This window comes from Physella acuta, unplaced genomic scaffold (assembly GCF_028476545.2).
Source record: "Physella acuta isolate Inbredline_101_S28 unplaced genomic scaffold, ASM2847654v3 ptg000511l, whole genome shotgun sequence".
Lineage (NCBI taxonomy): Eukaryota > Metazoa > Mollusca > Gastropoda > Physidae > Physella > Physella acuta.
In genome coordinates this window covers 915,787-933,602 of record NW_026732030.1, presented here as the reverse complement: position 1 = coordinate 933,602, position 17,816 = coordinate 915,787, and the positions used below count along the sequence as shown (strand labels likewise).

At 37.7% G+C, this 17,816-nt stretch overlaps 2 protein-coding genes across 5 annotated transcripts; both read right to left on the bottom strand.

Annotated features, from left to right (window-relative positions):
* Positions 1–5,972: 5,972 nt before the first annotated feature.
* On the bottom strand, positions 5,973–8,325 carry LOC131944877 (uncharacterized). The gene is made up of 4 exons (XM_059305754.1): positions 8,235–8,325; positions 7,477–7,632; positions 7,040–7,128; positions 5,973–6,244 (listed from the first exon to the last, which is right to left on the bottom strand). The coding sequence occupies exons 2-4, from the start codon at positions 7,603–7,605 to the stop codon at positions 6,031–6,033; spliced, it is 432 nt and encodes a 143-aa protein (XP_059161737.1). The 5' UTR covers positions 7,606–7,632; positions 8,235–8,325; the 3' UTR covers positions 5,973–6,030.
* A 2,984-nt stretch (positions 8,326–11,309) lies between these two features.
* LOC131944864 (uncharacterized) lies at positions 11,310–13,701 on the bottom strand. Of its 4 annotated transcripts, none has more exons than XM_059305734.1 (4): positions 13,590–13,701; positions 12,487–12,644; positions 12,231–12,319; positions 11,310–11,911 (listed from the first exon to the last, which is right to left on the bottom strand). In XM_059305734.1, the coding sequence occupies exons 2-4, from the start codon at positions 12,616–12,618 to the stop codon at positions 11,698–11,700; spliced, it is 435 nt and encodes a 144-aa protein (XP_059161717.1). In that variant the 5' UTR covers positions 12,619–12,644; positions 13,590–13,701; the 3' UTR covers positions 11,310–11,697. The 4 variants fall into 4 exon arrangements, with proteins under 4 accessions (XP_059161717.1, XP_059161720.1, XP_059161718.1 ...); XM_059305737.1 differs by having other exon boundaries at positions 13,598–13,666; XM_059305735.1 differs by lacking the exon at positions 13,590–13,701 and adding an exon at positions 13,542–13,564.
* Positions 13,702–17,816: the final 4,115 nt, after the last annotated feature.

The following is a 17,816-nucleotide window of genomic DNA, read 5'->3' as shown; positions in this document are numbered from 1 at the left end:
CTACAACGAAAACCTGGATACGCCTCTGACAAACAACATTCCTCTAATAGTAATATGAATAAGCAACGTATTTCTAATATAAATATGTACAAGCAACATGCCTCTAATTATACAAGTAACATACCTCTAGTATAAATAAGTTCTAGTAAAATATTTATATTTCAAGCCGCTACATGTTATGGTGTGGTATGCTGTGGTCAGACAGTAGAGCACACAACTGATTGGCTGAAACCCCCAGGTTTATATCCCAGGCTCAAGTCTGTAGGATATCCCTGAGTCTACCCAGCTTTGATGGGTTTTATTTTCAGAAGTTTTGTAACCATTTGGCTGGGTCGTTTGTTTTTAAATTTTAGGGTGACATCACTTTTTGAGCCTTCTATAAAGCCTAATCAAGGAAAACACCTCCAAGATTTATTTTTCATATTTTCTGGAAGCTTAATTCTACCATGTTCACCTTAAAAAGTAAAACTAGTTGCTTTCGTAGAGCCTTGCTGACTATCATGATCTCATTTCACAGAGCCACACTACACATGTAGGCTTTTTATCACAACAAATCAAACACTTTAGGCCATTCATACAGTCTTTCGGAATAATTGTAGAACCAGATGTAATTCATCAAACATTTTATTTTACAAAAAATCTAAAAATAGGTGAGGCTAGTTATTGCTGTTTTACGTCTGCTTAGCTGTTGTCTAGTACTGGAAACTTTGAGCAAACAACAGGGATAGAAAAAAAAATATGTTAAAAGGAAGATCATTATTTGAACACAAATCATGGGAAATTGTTCAGAGTTTGTTTAAAGCAGAAAGGAATGGAATCTAACAGTTAACTTTGACTCACCAAAACTGAGGTACATTAGAACACTTGTGTAAGTTTTCAATGAAGACAGAACTGTGCCACCGTTTCACACACTGCCATTTAATTTACTATAGATCTACATGACTGGAGGATGTTCCTCTATTCACCTGGAAAATCTTTGGGTCAGGGACGGCTGAAAGAAAAATACAAAAAGTCTACACAACTAAAATGAAAACAAGTTACAAAAAATGTATAGATTTTGGAGTCTGGAGATCTCCATGGCCCCTGAAAGCAAATGGAAAATTAAATTAGTAGAGAGCGAAAAAATAAACTACAGTCAATGCACTTTATATAAACTCTTTCATAATTAAAGATTCTAAAAAGCTATGATCAACCTGCCTGTTTAGAACAAGTTTAGCCATCCCTTAGCGTTGCACAGTAAATCATGTGTTAAAGTTGCTTCCCTTGGTTACATCTACTTTACCTCAATAACCATGCTCCACCATATCCTGCAGTTATGTGTCCTGACAACAGTTTCACCTATTAAATAAGAAAAAAAACAGGTTGACCTCTACACGAATATACTGAAACTAAAATTTACAGATTTGCTCTCTGTGAAGAGATTTCATCCTCGGCTCCTGCAAAAAAAAATCAAAGTAATTGTGCAAAAATTAATTACAATCGAAACATGTCAAAAAAGTTGTCCGAAATCAGGTATAACAAAAACAAATGGTCAACCTTCCAGTATTAACGACATATCGACATTTTGGCAATCCAGAAAAATAAATCACCCTAGGGAAGGAAACTTGATCACTACCTCAGTCTTGACCCAAGCCCCGTGTTCAACTAGATCCTGTAGTTGTGTTATCTAAGCACAGGTTTTCTACCTACAGAATCATAAAGAAAACAAATAGAATTTGTTATAGACAACCTACTTTTGTCAACTAAATACTTTTCCAAATGTAAAAAATGGACTATGGTCAGTTTACCTGTATGGAACAATATACGTTCCCATGAGGGAAAAAACTATTTTAAAATGATCGTATCTCTGCTTTTCTCAAGACATGCTCCACTGCATCCTGTGTTTTGACAGATTTTTTTTTTTTTTTTTTTTTTTTTAGGTTTGAGATTACAACACAATTTATTTCTTGAAAATTAATAATCACCATTCAAAGAATAACACGAAAATTAACAGATCTGTAACAATAGCACACACGCCGACAAAATTAAAAAAAAAGAAAATTCATGAAAAATTGAGAAAAGTCAATTCATTTTTGCCTAAGCTTTCTTTTTTCCCCACAAATTTCAGGCGAGAGTTGTTGATAAAGTATACTGTATCAACAACGTAGTCTTATCATAATTGTAGTAATTGCAGCTGGTAAAAATTTAGACTAAATGTGTAGATCTATAGACTACAATTAATTCGAATTAATAAAAAAAATTCAGCCATCAATATTTATTCTTTATAAATATACATTTTTTCTTTTTTTTTCTTTGTTTTTTGTTTTGACAGATTCCTGTAGAAAAGTCTAAAGAGAAACTCAATACAGAATAAACTTAATTAACAAATCGTTGGGTTTATAGTACGGTAGGAGAAGAAAGGGATGGGTTTTTTTCCTTTAGTCTCCTGTGAAAAGAAAATGATACATTTAATAAAGTGTGCAAAAATCAAAATATAGTCAATAAACATGAAAAAATTGCTGTCCTAAAATCAAGTATAAAAAGGTCATGGTCAAGTCACCTGTCTGTAACATGTTCCTCTTGACTTCGCATGAAATGTTTTCAAGTTACTTCCCTTGGTAGGACAGCTCCTTCAACTTTAGCTACGACACCATGTTCAACCCTTGTAGTTGGACTCGCCCAGTCTCCTTTATCAAATAGAAAAAAGTACCAATTAGTAGACCCATAAACAATGATAATCATATCCAGAAACAAGTCTTTGTGGTGCCTGGGTGGGAGTGAGGGAATAAAAACCTGAAATAATTAGTAGAGTGCATAAACAAATTACAGTTAATGAATTGTTGAAAGCATGGCTTTCCAAAATGGAATTATCAGAAAAGACTAAGATCAACTTGCCTGTCTGGAAGAATTATGTGCCCTGTCCTTAGTTTCCCTTTAAAACAAAAAAACATGTCTATATAATTAATACAGATATTTCATGTGGAAGGGGAATTTACTCAAAATGATGCATGCATCAAGAACGGATGACAAAATTAAGCATACACAGAAGTCTACCGTCAACCTACCTATTGAACAATACGTTCTTCTAAGCCAGGGGTCGGCAACCTTTACCGACGGAAGAGCCAAAAAATGCAATTTACCAAAGTTACCAGTTCTTAATGAGCCACAAACGTTTTTTTTTTCAATATTTAGGATTAGGTGTATGTATATATATATATATATATATATATATATATATATATATATATATATATATATATATATATATATATATATATATATATATATATATATATATATATAATATAAATTTAAATACATAGCTTTAAATATGAAATAATAATTATTCATATTTTTTTTTAAATACGCATGTTTTGCACAAAACATATTATAGTATTTTAGTAGCTCTGCTAGAATAAAAAAATTACTAATCAAACAATTTAACTATAATCATTAAATATTTACCTAAGTTACACCAATGGGAGTTACTTTTTATTATATTAATGTAACAGAACTTGCTAGCACGAATACGTTGACCTAGAGATCATCAGCACTCAAGATGTCAACTTCTCCAGGTTAAAAATAAGTTATTCTCGTCTGGACACCATGCTCCAATATCTTCTGTAGTTGTCCAGTGACGTGTAGAAGGCATATTACTAGACCTAAGGCCGACTACGTTAGACCTTCATTAGACGTCCAGTCAAGTGCGGGTGGAACACACACACACACACACACACAAACACACACAAACAAACACACACACACACACACACATTATTCTTGTAAATAACTGCTTCCGTACCCGACATCTCCCTTACGTGACTGCTCCCGTACTTACTTAACTGCTCCCGTACTTACTTAACTGCTCCCGTACTTACTTAACTGCTCCCGTACTTACTTAACTGCTCCCGTACTTACTTAACTGCTCCTGTACTTACTTAACTGCTCCCGTACTTACTTAACTGCTCCCGTACTTACTTAACTGCTCCCGTACTTACTTAACTGCTCCTGTACTTACTTAACTGCTCCCGTACTTACTTAACTGCTCCCTTACTTACTTAACTGTTCCTGTACTTACTTAACTGCTCCCGTACTTACTTAATTGCTCCCGTACTTACTCAACTGCTCCCGTACTTACTTAACTGCTCCCGTACTTACTTAACTGCTCCCGTACTTACTTAACTGCTCCCGTACTTACTTAACTGCTCCCGTACTTACTCAACTGCTCCCGTACTTACTTAACTGCTCCCGTACTTACTTAACTGCTCCCGTACTAACTTAACTGCTCCCGTACTTACTTAACTGCTCCCGTACTTGACTGGTCCTGTAAATTGCCGCTCCCGTACTTGACCGTTCCCGTACTTGACTGTTGTTGTACATGGCTTCCCGGACATGACTGCTCCAGTAGCCTACTTGACTGCTCCATTTTCATGACTTTCCGTTTAACCATATTTGTTTTTTTTATTCCAACTAATCAGATCTTTCAAACAGCTAATTATTGGTGTTTAGATTATGGTCAAACAATAACGTAGGGTAAATAATAAAAAAAACATTCTTGCAAAAACTTTATGTTTAAAATATAACGATACAAAATAAATTAAATATTATAGTAAAATTGAATGTGTCATAGATTTTCTGAGTTTTGGAAACAGTTACAGATTGGTTCCCTTAAACTTGTTAAAATTTGAAATGGGAAGTAACTCATACAATACTTAACATTGCCAAAATAAGTTGTTACAATGTATTGTTTATATATATATATATATATATATATATATATATATATATATATATATATATATATATATATATATATATATATATATATATGCCTATGGATGTCTCTTTGGTTTATATGTCAAACTTTATTTTTGCGGCTGTATGTATTTAAATGGTTACTTATAAAACTATAAACTCCAGCTGAAAAGATTTTTAAATTTGGCATCAATACGTGGTGACTTGAGCCAAAAAATTATTTGCGTCGTTTGGTCCGGTGTTCACCTTCAACTACAGTCAAATGAAATCCATCATCTTGTTAAAGATGCTCCCCGCTTTGGAAAACGTTGGCTAAGAAATATACGCTTTGTATGCGTTTTCGGATGGGAAGGAGTTTTCAATTTTTGTACAAGGGCAACAACTGAAATTGACTTCCAAACACTCGACACAAAATGTGCACCAACTATTACCTGTGGTGGGGGGGGGGGGGAGGTAGTTAAAATAAAATTGAAAGGAAACAGCCGGATACAGATGAATGAAATCAGACGGTCACAGTCTGATAATTCATTGTGCCACTCAGGCTTAGAGCTCAACAGTTTACTGTGTGGCGCAGCGAGGGTTTCAGTCGACTAGTTTAATCCGATTTTTAAAAATATAGGATTATAATAAAAAAAGAAGAAAAATTCGGTTACATTTTTAAAGTGTCACAGTTATTTGTTCTTTGAGCCGCCCTAGATTTTAATATATACCTGGAGTTCTATATCACATCTAGATCTGTAGTCTCCACTCCCACTACCACCCAACTCACCCCACCCCCTACCTCTTAATAATACCACATTTATTTGTTCTTTGAGCCCTAGATTTTAAAATGTATCTTAAGTTCTATATCACATCTAGATCTCTAGTCTCCAACCCCCCCCCCCCCCCAATCACCTCATCCCCGCCCTCCAATTAATGCCACATTTATTCGCAGTTTGAAAATCTGACGTCTCCACATAACACATAACAATCAGCGATACGATTGTCTTGTCTTAAATTATATGCACTCTTTTACTTTCACCGTATCCCAATGTCACAAAATCAGAGATATATGTTGTCTGTTTTCAAGACAAAAACAGCTTTTGGTCCTGTGCATTGAAAATAAATTTCATATTTTTATCTGCATGATAGTTAATACAATAATATGTAGGTATACATAAGAACTGTTGAATAAGATTAAAAATTTAAGTTTAAATAATAAACACAGAAGTTGAAAAATATTTTTTTTTTATTGCTCTATTGAACGAATGTATATAGCTCTTCGCAACTACACGTGATTATAGTAAGTAGCTGTAGCTACTTCTTGTACTTGGAGTAGCCTTCAACAAACTCTAGTATCGATATCTTCCCATCTTTGTTGGTATCGAAGCTGTCAACCAGCTCTAAGACGTCATCAAACTCCAGGAAATATTCCCTCTTGCGCTCCACGAGAGTCTTGAGCTCACGTCGAGTGAGGAATCCGTCCTTGTCTTCGTCATACGTTTCTGATAGGCTCCTTAGGTCACATGGTCTGTGGGTACAGGGATTTGGTCAAGGTATAAACAAATAAGGTCATTAGGTCACATTGTCCATGGTTAGAGGGACATTGGTCAAGTTATGAACAGATAAGGTCCTTAGGTCACATGGTCTGTGGGTAGAGGGACATTGGTCAAGGTATGAGCTCATAAGGTCCTTAGGTCACATGGTCTGTGGGTAGAGGGACATTGGTCAAGGTATGAGCTCATAAGGTCCTTAGGTCACATGGTCTGTGGGTGTAGGTGGTTTAACGCTGGGGGTGGGTGTAGGTGGTTTTGCGTAGGCTGGAGTGGGTGTAGGTGGTTTTGCGTAGGCTGGGGTGGGTGTAGGTGGTTTTGCGTAGGCTGGAGTGGGTGTAGGTGGTTTTGCGTAGGCTGGGGTGGGTGTAGGTGGTTTTACGTAGGCTGGGGTGGTTGTAGGTGGTTTTAAAATTTAATTTAAACGAGGAGTTGTATGGGTCTCAGGCCTTGCTAGTGGATGGTGATGGGGTGGCCGCCCCGTGTGCCGACACAAAAGAGGCGTCACGAGGGTTAGAAAAACCAAAAGAAAAGCTTAGTTTGAACTACGTTACTGAATAATACAGAGTAGAGATTAGGAAAATGAACCGCTACAAGGCTTTATAATAGCCAAGTGTATTGTCGTATAAATGAGGTACAAGGAATGGGTCACTACGACACTCCTAGGGGTGGGTCGAGAATGTCAAATAGCAGTTGTATGATCCCTAATTAACTGCTAAGGGTTATATGACAGACAAGGTAAAACAAATAAAACTTCACATTGGTAAACTTACACATCCGCCATTTTTTGCCACCCAGCAAGAAATTCTTCGAAGACAATTTTCTTGTTGCCGTCTGGACCATCAAAGAATCGGAAATATTCCTAGGGGTGCAGAAACATATATGAGGGGAAAATACAATGCTAATATATATATATATATATATATATATATATATATATATATATATATATATATATATATATATATATATATACATATATATATATATATATATATATACATATATGTATATATATATATATATATATATATATATATGTATATATATATATATATATATATATATATATATATATATATATATATATATATATATATATATATATATGTGTGTGTGTGTTTATGTGTGTATTTGAGTATGTGTGTTGATTCCCCCTTCCTCACCAAATATGCTAAAAAAACAACTAAAAACGATGACAATGTATTACTTTCAAGAGCTCCGTGTTTAAACATCTCTTCTCAAAGTGCGCCGTCAGCTCGCTCTCGTCCAGATAGCCGTTGTTGTCCTTGTCCAGTTGTTTGAACAACGCCTCCATCTTCTGCATTACTTTGGACATGATGGACAGTTAGGTTTTTGTATGGCGCTGTTGAAGAACATTTGGTTGGGTGTATTCTGCTCACATTTTACGCCTACCTACGTGAATGGGGATCTATAACATGCCTAAGTTGACGGCAAGTTTGTTTGAGCACGGGTGCTATATCACAAGTATTTGAAGATGAAAATCTTGTCAAGTCAATATAAACATTAAGATTTGTGACAAGTCTAGGTAAATACTAAAAGGCTACTTGAGAATGATTGTGTGTCAGAGACAAATTATTGTTAAACGTTAGTCATTAACAAGTCTGTCAGAAAATTGACAAATTCAAACCAGCATACATTGAATAACCAAATACAAAGCATAACACTTTTGGCGTGTTGTTGTTATATGTTTTTTTAAATATATAACTTATTACTGAGGTAACTCAACTTTCTTCGACATTTAACAGCCCCCCCCCCCCCCCACCCCCACTCCAACTAGCATAGATATAGACAGATTTTCTCCAGTGTAAAAAAAATAAAAAATAAAACAATGTTAATTATAGCCCATATTCTTCCCTAAAGAAATATAGTAAAGTTACCATGATTTATTTTTCTATCTTGGAATTAAATTGATCATGTGTTATGATGTGTTTTAACTGAGCTTACCTTGTGTCGTGATGTGCCAGGTAACAGAATGGCTTGACTTATATCAGGTAAATGTAGGTCTCAGTTGTGGTCTGTCGAGCAGTGAAAAGAGTTTTGGATCTGGGCTGAGTTAATCCGAGTCGAACTCTAAAAGCCAACCAACCTTGACGGGTATAGAAATATCTAGATTAGTAGAGCAATTTTATTTATTTAAATAACATTCGTTTTGGTTACTGTCAAGAAAGGTTTTTAAAAGAATTTCCTCGGTATATTTGTATTTATTTTTGCTTTTCTGGCAAAATAATATAACAAAAAATATGTTTCTTTTTTTTTTTATTAACTCTTTTCTTTTAATTTTCTTGATTTTGTATTTACAATCAACAAAATATCTAGGTGAAGTTTTAATCTAAATCTTAAACATTACAGCCTTTAACGGTTTGACAATAAAAGACCATTTAAACAAGGGAGTTTATTCTCTACTGCGGCCAAATTTCAACACACCAAATACTCATCTCAATTTATGACAGCTACTTCCTACATTTACATCTCCATTCCTCTCTCGGATTTTGTCCTCCCATTCCCCTTCTCTTTGATTTCCTCACCCATTCCTTCTTTCTCCCACCCACTTCTTTCTCCCACCAACACCCTCCCCCTCAAAGGCAACAGATGTCAGTTGTTGGTTCAGACTATCGACCTATGGCTGATACCTAAGTTTGGTATACTAATAGTTTTGTATACCAATAGCTTTGTGTACCAATAGTTTTTTGTACCTATAGTTTTGTATACCAATAGTTTTGTATACCAATAGTTTTGTATACCAATACTTTTGTATACCAATAGATTTGTGTACCTATAGTTTTGTATACCAATAGTTTTGTGTACTTATAGTTTTGTATATCAATAGTTTTGTGTACCAATAGTTTTGTATACCAATAGTTTTGTATAGGAATAGTTTTGTATACCAATAGTTTTGTATGCCAATAGTTTTGTATACCAACAGTTTTGAAAGTAAAACGTTAGCATTTGTCAACCCTCTGTACTGTTTCTATGAGCTTTATTAACATGGGGTGTGGGGTTTGTGTGTGGGGAGGGGAAATGAAAATGTGGGCGGAGGGGGGGTTGGGGGGGATTGTATTGGTCTGGGGGGGGCGGTAAAGTGAGTGTTGTTACCTATTGTAGCAATAGACCAAGTTATAATAAAGCATTTCAATTTATAGTTTTTCCCCATGGATAAACAATACTTATTTTATTAATATCTACCTTACGAACATCCACCAAAATATCCACCTTAAAATCATCCACCAAAATATCCACCTTAAAATCATCCACCAAAATATCCACCTTACGATCATCCCACAAAATATCCACCTTACGATCATCCACCAAAATATCCACCTTACGATCATCCACCAAAATATCCACCTTACGACCATCCCACAAAATATCCACCTTACGACCATCCACCAAAATATCCACCTTACGATCATCCACCAAAATATCCACCTTACAGGTATTTTTAGTTGGATGCGTGTGTGTTGGATACACCAGACAGACGCTGGCTAGTCACTGAAGCAGAAATACAATCCCATTCATACAGGCTGTACAAAGTGGGGTATTTCTATTCAAGTATAGCTTATGTATTCTTTAGGGAGAGATCGGCGCATAGAGTTGCTGCAGAAATAAACCGGTTTGGATAGATGTTATGCTAAGCATAAGCTGGATTTGTGGGTTGGCCGTATACAGTCTATCTGATAATTTGCTGTACTTATAGCTATAAGTTGGGTATGTTAAGCTTCCAGTAGAATTGTGCGTTAAATCATTTCCTAATTTGCTGTTCGGGTGTGTTAAGCTAATTGCATAGCTTTAAAGTATGCCTGTTGAGCTAGTTTTGTAGCTATAAAGTATGTTAAGCTTACTGTATAGCTATAAAGTATGCCTGTTGCGCTGGTTTTATAGCTATTAAGTGGGTATGTTAAGCTAACTGCATAGCTATAAAGTATTGCTGTTGAGCTAGCTCTATAGCTGTAGGATGGGTATGTTAAGCTAGCAATAAAATTACGAGTTAAACTATTTATGCGGCTGTTTATATTATATGTCTCTTCAGATGTACAGTTATGTCGTGAATGTCGTATTTAGTATTTTTCCCCCTAACATTTTGTCATAACTATTCGCAGGTTTAAACTCAAGTTGTCCCATCTACCTATAGTTTGACACCCCCCCCCCCCCCCACCCCAACGTAATGTCATATCTACTAGCGTGTCTAAAATTTAATTTTCTGGTTTTAAAATTCCACTTATCACATCTACTTTACTTCACGATAGTGTATCACTTTCTTACTTTCACCAAATACTGATGGCACAAAACAACAGAAGAGCTCTAGTCAACCTAATATGTTCTTGAGGTTCTCAGTTCTCCATGGCATAACTCTAATGCTGACAGAGATGTTTGGTGACAAGGTCTAAAGCAGGGGTCTGGTACAGTTTGTAGTATCGCTTCTACGTTACACGACTTGGTGTTCTGTTATTTCTTATGGGGTAAGGGAGGTAAAGAATATTTTGTTTTCCAAGACAAAAAATAATGTTATCGGCCCTGTGTATTAAAAATATAATTCATATTTTTTTAATACTATAAACACTCTACTATAATAATAATTCTATGTTTGCAAATCTCTTACAAAGTAAGGTAAATAAGGATCAGAAATATTCAGGCCTTAGACGTGTTGGATATACTGGAGTCAATTAATTATTAAACTATTAATACGAAAATTAAAATCCCAACTGCTACTTAATTGGTGTGTGTGCGCGCGCGTGCGTGCGTGTGTGTGTGTTCGTACGTGCATGCGTGCTTGTGTGTGTATGTGTGTGTGTGCGTGCGTGGAGAATTATGATACGAGAGTTATGGCTGTATCAAAGCGAAGATACACGTTAACACAATCATATGCTGAGAAGCCAGTTACGTCGAGAACGAGATCACAAGATCACAAGATCACAAGATCACAAGATCACAAGATCACAAGATCGCAAGATCGCAAGATCACAAGATCACAAGATCACAAGATCACAAGATCAAATAGAAAAACAAGCATCAAGGTTTGACATTTGGCCAGCCATAAGTCTGGTGCATTTTATTTATTGTAAGCAATACAAACAACGAAACAGCTAAATTGTCTATTGTTTTATGTCTCATAAAAAGAACCATCATTTACATAATCTAATAAACGATGGCTAAAATTATCTGTAAGCTAGTAGGCTTGTATATATTAATATTATTTTAAGAAACAGATTTTATTTAAGCTAAAAAAATGATTTTAGAAATGTAAGCGTGATATCACAATAAAAAGTATAATATTATAATATCTAAAATCACATTTAAAGTAAACAAAAAGCAACAATGTAAGTGAAATAAAATCTAAATGTGTGTGTGTTAACTTCTCAGATAACACTAGATAACCCAGTAAGTGTCGATGTACGTCATTAGCTATTAGTTACTTCTTATACTTGGAGTAACCTTCATTGAACTCTTGTATCGATATCCTTCCATCTTTATTGGTATCAAACATGTTGACCAACTGGTCAGCGTCATCAAACTCCAGGAAATATTCCCTCTTGTTCTCCACGAGAGCCTTGAGCTCTGGTCGAGTGAGGAACCCGTCCTTGTCTTCATCGTACTCAAAGGCTAATTTCCTTAGGTCAACTGGTCTGTGGTTAGAGGGACAATGGTCAAGGTCATAACACGTTTTACTTAAAAACTACATTTGTGATGGTGACTAATGAATTTTAAGTCTCAAGCCTTTTTTTAACTAAAAAAAATGTAACATTTAATTTCAAAACTATTCAAATTGCACATGACAATAACATAAATGTGGACCGATAATGTCAATGTTAAGTGTAGTATCTTTAAGTATTTGTTAAGGACTTAAATGCCAGACAAGGTTGTGAGCAAAAAGTCCACGTGTATCAAAACGACGACACATACCTCAGACAAAATTTTCAATTATTAAAAAAAAACGAAACTTACAGATCCGCCATTTTTTGCCACCCAGCGAGAAATTCTTCTAGAACAATCTTCTTGTTGCCGTCTGGGCCATCAAAGAATCGGAATTGTTCCTGGAGGTGCAGGTACAAATGTTAGGGAAATATACAATATTGATATATTATTAAATATATAGGGCCTTTATATATATATATATATATATATATATATATATATATATATATATATATATATATATATATATATATATATATAATGAAGAAAATATGACAGGCCCTACCTCTATGAGCTCCGTGCTTAAGCCACGCCTCTCGAAGTATGCAGTCAGCTCGCACTCGTCCAGGTAGCCATTGCTGTCCTTGTCCAGGAACTTAAACAACGTCTCCATTTTCTCCATGAGTCTCGAGGACATGGTGAGCCGATTGGGTGTGTCTGGTGCTGTGGAGGAATAGTCTAAGTGAGTGTTTGTGTTGGGGTGTGACAGGTCTATGGTGACATGGGGCTGTATGACAAGTAGGTGGTGACATGTGGCTATATGACATGTCTATGGTGACATGGGGCTATATGACAAGTGTGGGGACATGTGGCTATATGACACGTCTATGTGGACATGGGGATATATGACACGTCTATGTGGACATGGGGCTATATGACAAGTAGGTGGTGACATGGGGCTATATGACAAGTAGGTGGTGACATGTGGCTATATGACAAGTAGGTGGTGACATAAATCTATATGACAGGTCCATTGTGACATGGGGCTGTATGATAAATAAGTGTGAAGTGAATTCATATGATACATCTACAAAAGTGTTAAGTCTAATACAAGTTCATAAGAAAAAAACAAAACATAACTTTTAACTAGAAAACATTTAAATAACCCATGAGAATGTACCATTTATAAGTTGCATTATATGTTGGTGTTATAAGCAATCGTTTTAATAACGTAATAATATCATTAGAGCATCTTAACCCTACCCCCCTTTCCCTAAGTGGAAGAGAAATAACTCTAATTACCGTCTGATTTCCAGCTCTAATTATAATCAAAGGTATCAACAATTAACAAATCTAAGTCACCGTGTTTACACGACAGACTTTGGCTTTGAACTTAAATGTATTCAGGTGTCATCAGGTATATTAGCTGAGCTTACCTTGTTACCTGGGTTGTGTCATCAGGTATATTAGCTGAGCTTACCTGGTTTCCTGGTGGGGTTGTGTCATCAGGTATATGAGCTGAGCTTACCTGGTTTCCTGGTGGGGTTGTGTCATCAGGTATATGAGCTGAGCTTACCTTGTTTTCTGGGTTTTGTCATCAGGTATATGAGCTGAGCTTACCTTGTTACCTGGTGGGGTTGTGTCATCAGGTAAATTAACTGAGCTTACCTTGTTACCTGGTGGGGTTGTGCGTGTATCAAACTGCTACTGGAATGGCTAGGCTTATAAAGCCTCGGGTAAGCCAAACTTGCCGTTGTGGTCTATTAAGCAGAGACGTGGCTTTGATCCTGGGCTAAAGAGAGTTGGGCTCCACGGTCTGCAAACTAGGTCGGCGTCACCCGGTGCGGCACCTCATTGTGTCACCCCCCACCCGAATGTATATATATATATATATATATATATATATATATATATATATATATATATACAGTGGCGTCGCTGGGTCGGGTATCACCCGGTGCGGCACCCTCATGGTGTCAGCCCCCCCCCACCTTTTTTTATATCTAAATATTACAATTGGTGCCACCCTCCCCACCCCCCCCCCCCCACCCCCGCATCCCCTCCCCCGGAAATCTTTAAAGTGTTCAAATTTAATACTAGTGATGTTCATCTATAGTCGGTTGTTAATACAGCTGGGTTTTCTCTATAGTTTGCTTTTAAGTCATGGTGGCTCTCCCCCCCCCCCAACACCCCCCCCCATGTCGCTATGGTCATTATGTCCTTAAAATATTTGTAACTCTAATTAACCATTCATTGAACTGGCAAAAAACATGTATCTATACTAATAGTTTCGCTGTCTGTCAAGAACGCTCTGTCTGACAAGAACGCTCTAGAGAAAACACAAGCAAAATAAAAACATGCACAGTAATTCGAAAAACGAAATATGACGTCGACACATTTAGCGTAGAGTAGAACATAATCTCAAACCAGAGAGTGCACACAGTAATATGACGTCATTGATTATCGCGTAAACATTGAAAAAAAGGAAATGTTGTCTAATCTAAATGGTTTGCGTGAAGAGTTTCTTGCATACAATTCTTCGGGTAGGGGCGAAGCCCCACCCCCCGCGTAAGAACGTCTGAGCCCCCCCCCCTCCCCAACTCAAAAGAAATTTCCTCATCGATACTCTATAATAAAATTACAGCCTAATTAATGTGTCTAATCTAAAAAGTGGTTTTCTTGCAATGGGAAGGTAGACATGTTTTTTTTTTTGGGGGGGTTGGGGGGGGAGGGGTGGAGGGGTGGGGGGGGGGGTGGTGTGTAGGGGTGGGGGGTGGTGTGTGGGGGGGTGGGTTGGTTTCAGTGTTTCTTTCAGACTTTTTCCTCCCCGGAGAGGGGTGGGGGTACTTGAAATTTTCGGGGGCGGGGATAGAATATTCTGGGAGGGGGCGGACACTGGAAAAAGTATATAATTATATTTCGTTGAATGGGACGGTAGACATGTTTTTTTTGGGGGGGTGGGGGGTGGGGGGGCGGTGTGTGGAGGGGGTGGTGTGTGGGGGTGAGGGGTTGGGGTGGGGGTGGTGTGTGGTGGGGGGTGGGGGTGGTTTGTGGGGGTGGGGGGTGGGGTGGGGGTGGTGTGTGGGGGGTGGGTTGGTTTTAGTTTAGAGAAAAGAGACAGCACTATCAGCCTAGCGCCCGTTGTACCCTTCCTCAACGGGCCATTTATCTAGTTAATACTAATAGTTTCGCTGTCTCTCTATCTATCTATCTATCTATCTGTCTGACAAGAACGCTCTAGAGAAAACACAAGGAAATTAAAAACATGCATAGTAATTCGAAAAACGAAGTATGACGTCGACACATTTAGCATAGAGTAGAAAATAATCTCAAACCCAGAGAGTGCACACAGTTATATGACGTCATTGATTATTGAGTAAACATTCAATACAAAGGCAATTTGGTCTAATCTAAGTGGTTTGCGTGAAGAGTTTCTTGCATACAATTCTTCGGGTAGGGGCGAAGCCCCACCCCCCGCGTAAGAACGTCTGAGACCCTCCCCCTCCCCAACTCAAAAGAAATTTTCTCATCGACACTCTATAATAAAATTAATGTGTCTAATCTAAAAAGTGGTTTTCTTGCAATGGGACGGTAGACATGTTTTTTTTTGGGGGGGGGGGGGTGGAGGGGTTGGGGTGTGTGTGTGTGGGGGGGGGGGGTGTGGGGGTGGGGGGGGTGTGTGGGGGGGGTGGGTTGGTTTCAGTGTTTCTTTCAGACTTTTTCCTCCCCGGAGAGGGGTGGGGGTACTTGAAATTTTCGGGGGCGGGGGTAGAATTTTGTGGGAGGGGGCGGACACTGGAAAAAGTATATAATTATATTTCGTTGAATGGGACGGTAGACATGTTTTTTTTTGGAGGGGGGGGATGGAGGGGGGGGGGTGGAGGGGGTGGGGGGTGGGGTTGGGGTGGCGGTGTGTGGAGGGTGTGGTGTGTATAGGGGGTGGGGGTGGGGGGGTGGGGGTGGGGGGGATGGTGTGTGGGGGTGGGGGTGGTGTGTGTGTGTTGGGGGGTGGTGTGTGTGTGGGGGGGTGAGGGTGGTGTGTGTGGGGGGTGGGGTGGTTTTAGTTTAGAGAAAATAGACAGCACTTTAATCCTAGCGCCCGGTGTATCCTTCCTCAACGGGCCATTTTTCTCGTTCTATATATCTTGCAATTTTTTACTTTCTCGTATATACGTAGTATAGAGAAAGTATTGTAATCGTGCAAAAAAAAAAATCGAGATTTTTACAAATCTCGACGTTTTACACCTCACTGATACGGAAAAACATAATTTTGCAATCTTGTCCATATGTCTGTGTGTGTGTGGTGTGTGTGTCTGTGTGTGTGTCTGTCCGTGTGTAAACACGATAACTTGAGTACCGTTACAGCTAGGTTGATGAAATTTCATATATAAGTATTTTATCAAAATCGTAGATCCGTATCAACTTTTGAGCGATTTCCGATAACCGGAAGTGGTACTTTTCCTACTTTGAATTTTTTAAAAGCCTATAACTTGAGTACTATTTCAGATAGATAAATGAAATTTCACATGTAAGTAAAAGATCTAATTCTCTACCTTCTGTTAAATTTTGAGTAATTTCCGTTGACAGGAAGTAGTAATTTACGCTACTTCCGATTTCTCAAAAAACTAATGTAAATTTTAAGAGTACTAATAATATTGCGCACTATTATGCGCTTTTTACTTTCTCGTATATACGTAGTATAGAGAAAGTATTGTAATCGTGCACAAAAAAATCGAGATTTTTACAAATCTCGACGTTTTACACCTCACTGATACGGAAAAACATAATTTTGCAATCTTGTCCGTATGTCTGTGTGTGTGTGTGTCTGTGTGTGTGTCTGTGTGTCCGTGTGTAAACACGATAACTTGAGTACCGTTACAGCTAGGTTGATGAAATTTCATATATAAGTATTATATCAAAATCGTAGATCCGTATCAACTTTTGAGCGATTTCCGACAACCGGAAGTGGTACTTTTTCTACTTTGAATTTTTCAAAAGCCTATAACTTGAGTACTATTTCAGATAGATAAATGAAATTTCACTTGTAAGTAAAAGATCTAATTCTCTACCTTCTGTTAAATTTTGAGTAATTTCCGTTGACCGGAAGTAGTAATTTACGCTACTTCCGATTTCTCAAAAAACTAATGTAAATTTATTAAGTACTAATACTATTGCGCACTATTATACACACCTTTATTAGGCGTTCGCTTGGTGCGCAATTGTTTAGTTACTGAGATTCTATTCTATTTTTAAAAGTTTCAGTATTTAAAATGGATTAAAAATCATAACTATATCCCCAGTTACCATCCCCTGTTGTTTTATATAAGAATATTCGAGAAAGTTTAGGGGAGATCACTACCGGTTTATTTTGTCTTGGTGTCGACCCCTAAATAGTGTCACTCAGTGCGGTTGGCACCCCCGCCCCCGCCTCGCGACGCCTCTTAAAACAAGGGAATACAATGTGCTCCACATTTAATCATTTAATTTTTGTAGCTCGTGTTTATGTGTATCATCCTCATTTCACTCTTCCTCGTTCTTTGTTTCTTTCTCTCACTCTCCTTCTCTCTCTCTCTCTCTCTCTCTCTCTCTCTCTCACGAGCACGTAGGAACGCCAGCCCCCCCCCCCCCCCGTCCCCACAGACACGCCCACCCCCATTAACACAAAAGAAGTCAGTTGCTGGTACCGACTACCCTCAGTTGTAACCAATAGAAATTGTAAGCAAACGTTAGCACTAGACAAACCCTGTGTGGACATTTTACTAATACGGGGTGATTGTGGTGTGGGGGGGGGGGGGGGAGGTTAGCTGTGGGGTAGGGGATGTGGGGAGGTAAAGGAATGTTGTTGCCTATTACAGCTAAAAACCAAGTTATAAAATAAGCGCTTCAGTGTATAGT

What these genes read in the sequence shown, in the direction of transcription:
- LOC131944877 (XM_059305754.1), bottom strand. Translation starts at nt 7,605, where the DNA reads ATGTCCAAAGTAATGCAGAAGATGGAGGCGTTGTTCAAACAACTGGAC. An exon ending in TAAACACGGAGCTCTTGAAA is followed by an intron (nt 7,129 to 7,476) that starts GTAATACATTGT and finishes CTGCACCCCTAG; the next exon opens with GAATATTTCCGATTCTTTGA. An exon ending in TGGCAAAAAATGGCGGATGT is followed by an intron (nt 6,245 to 7,039) that starts GTAAGTTTACCA and finishes CTGTACCCACAG; the next exon opens with ACCATGTGACCTAAGGAGCC.
- LOC131944864 (XM_059305734.1), bottom strand. Translation starts at nt 12,618, where the DNA reads ATGTCCTCGAGACTCATGGAGAAAATGGAGACGTTGTTTAAGTTCCTG. An exon ending in TAAGCACGGAGCTCATAGAG is followed by an intron (nt 12,320 to 12,486) that starts GTAGGGCCTGTC and finishes CTGCACCTCCAG; the next exon opens with GAACAATTCCGATTCTTTGA. An exon ending in TGGCAAAAAATGGCGGATCT is followed by an intron (nt 11,912 to 12,230) that starts GTAAGTTTCGTT and finishes CTCTAACCACAG; the next exon opens with ACCAGTTGACCTAAGGAAAT.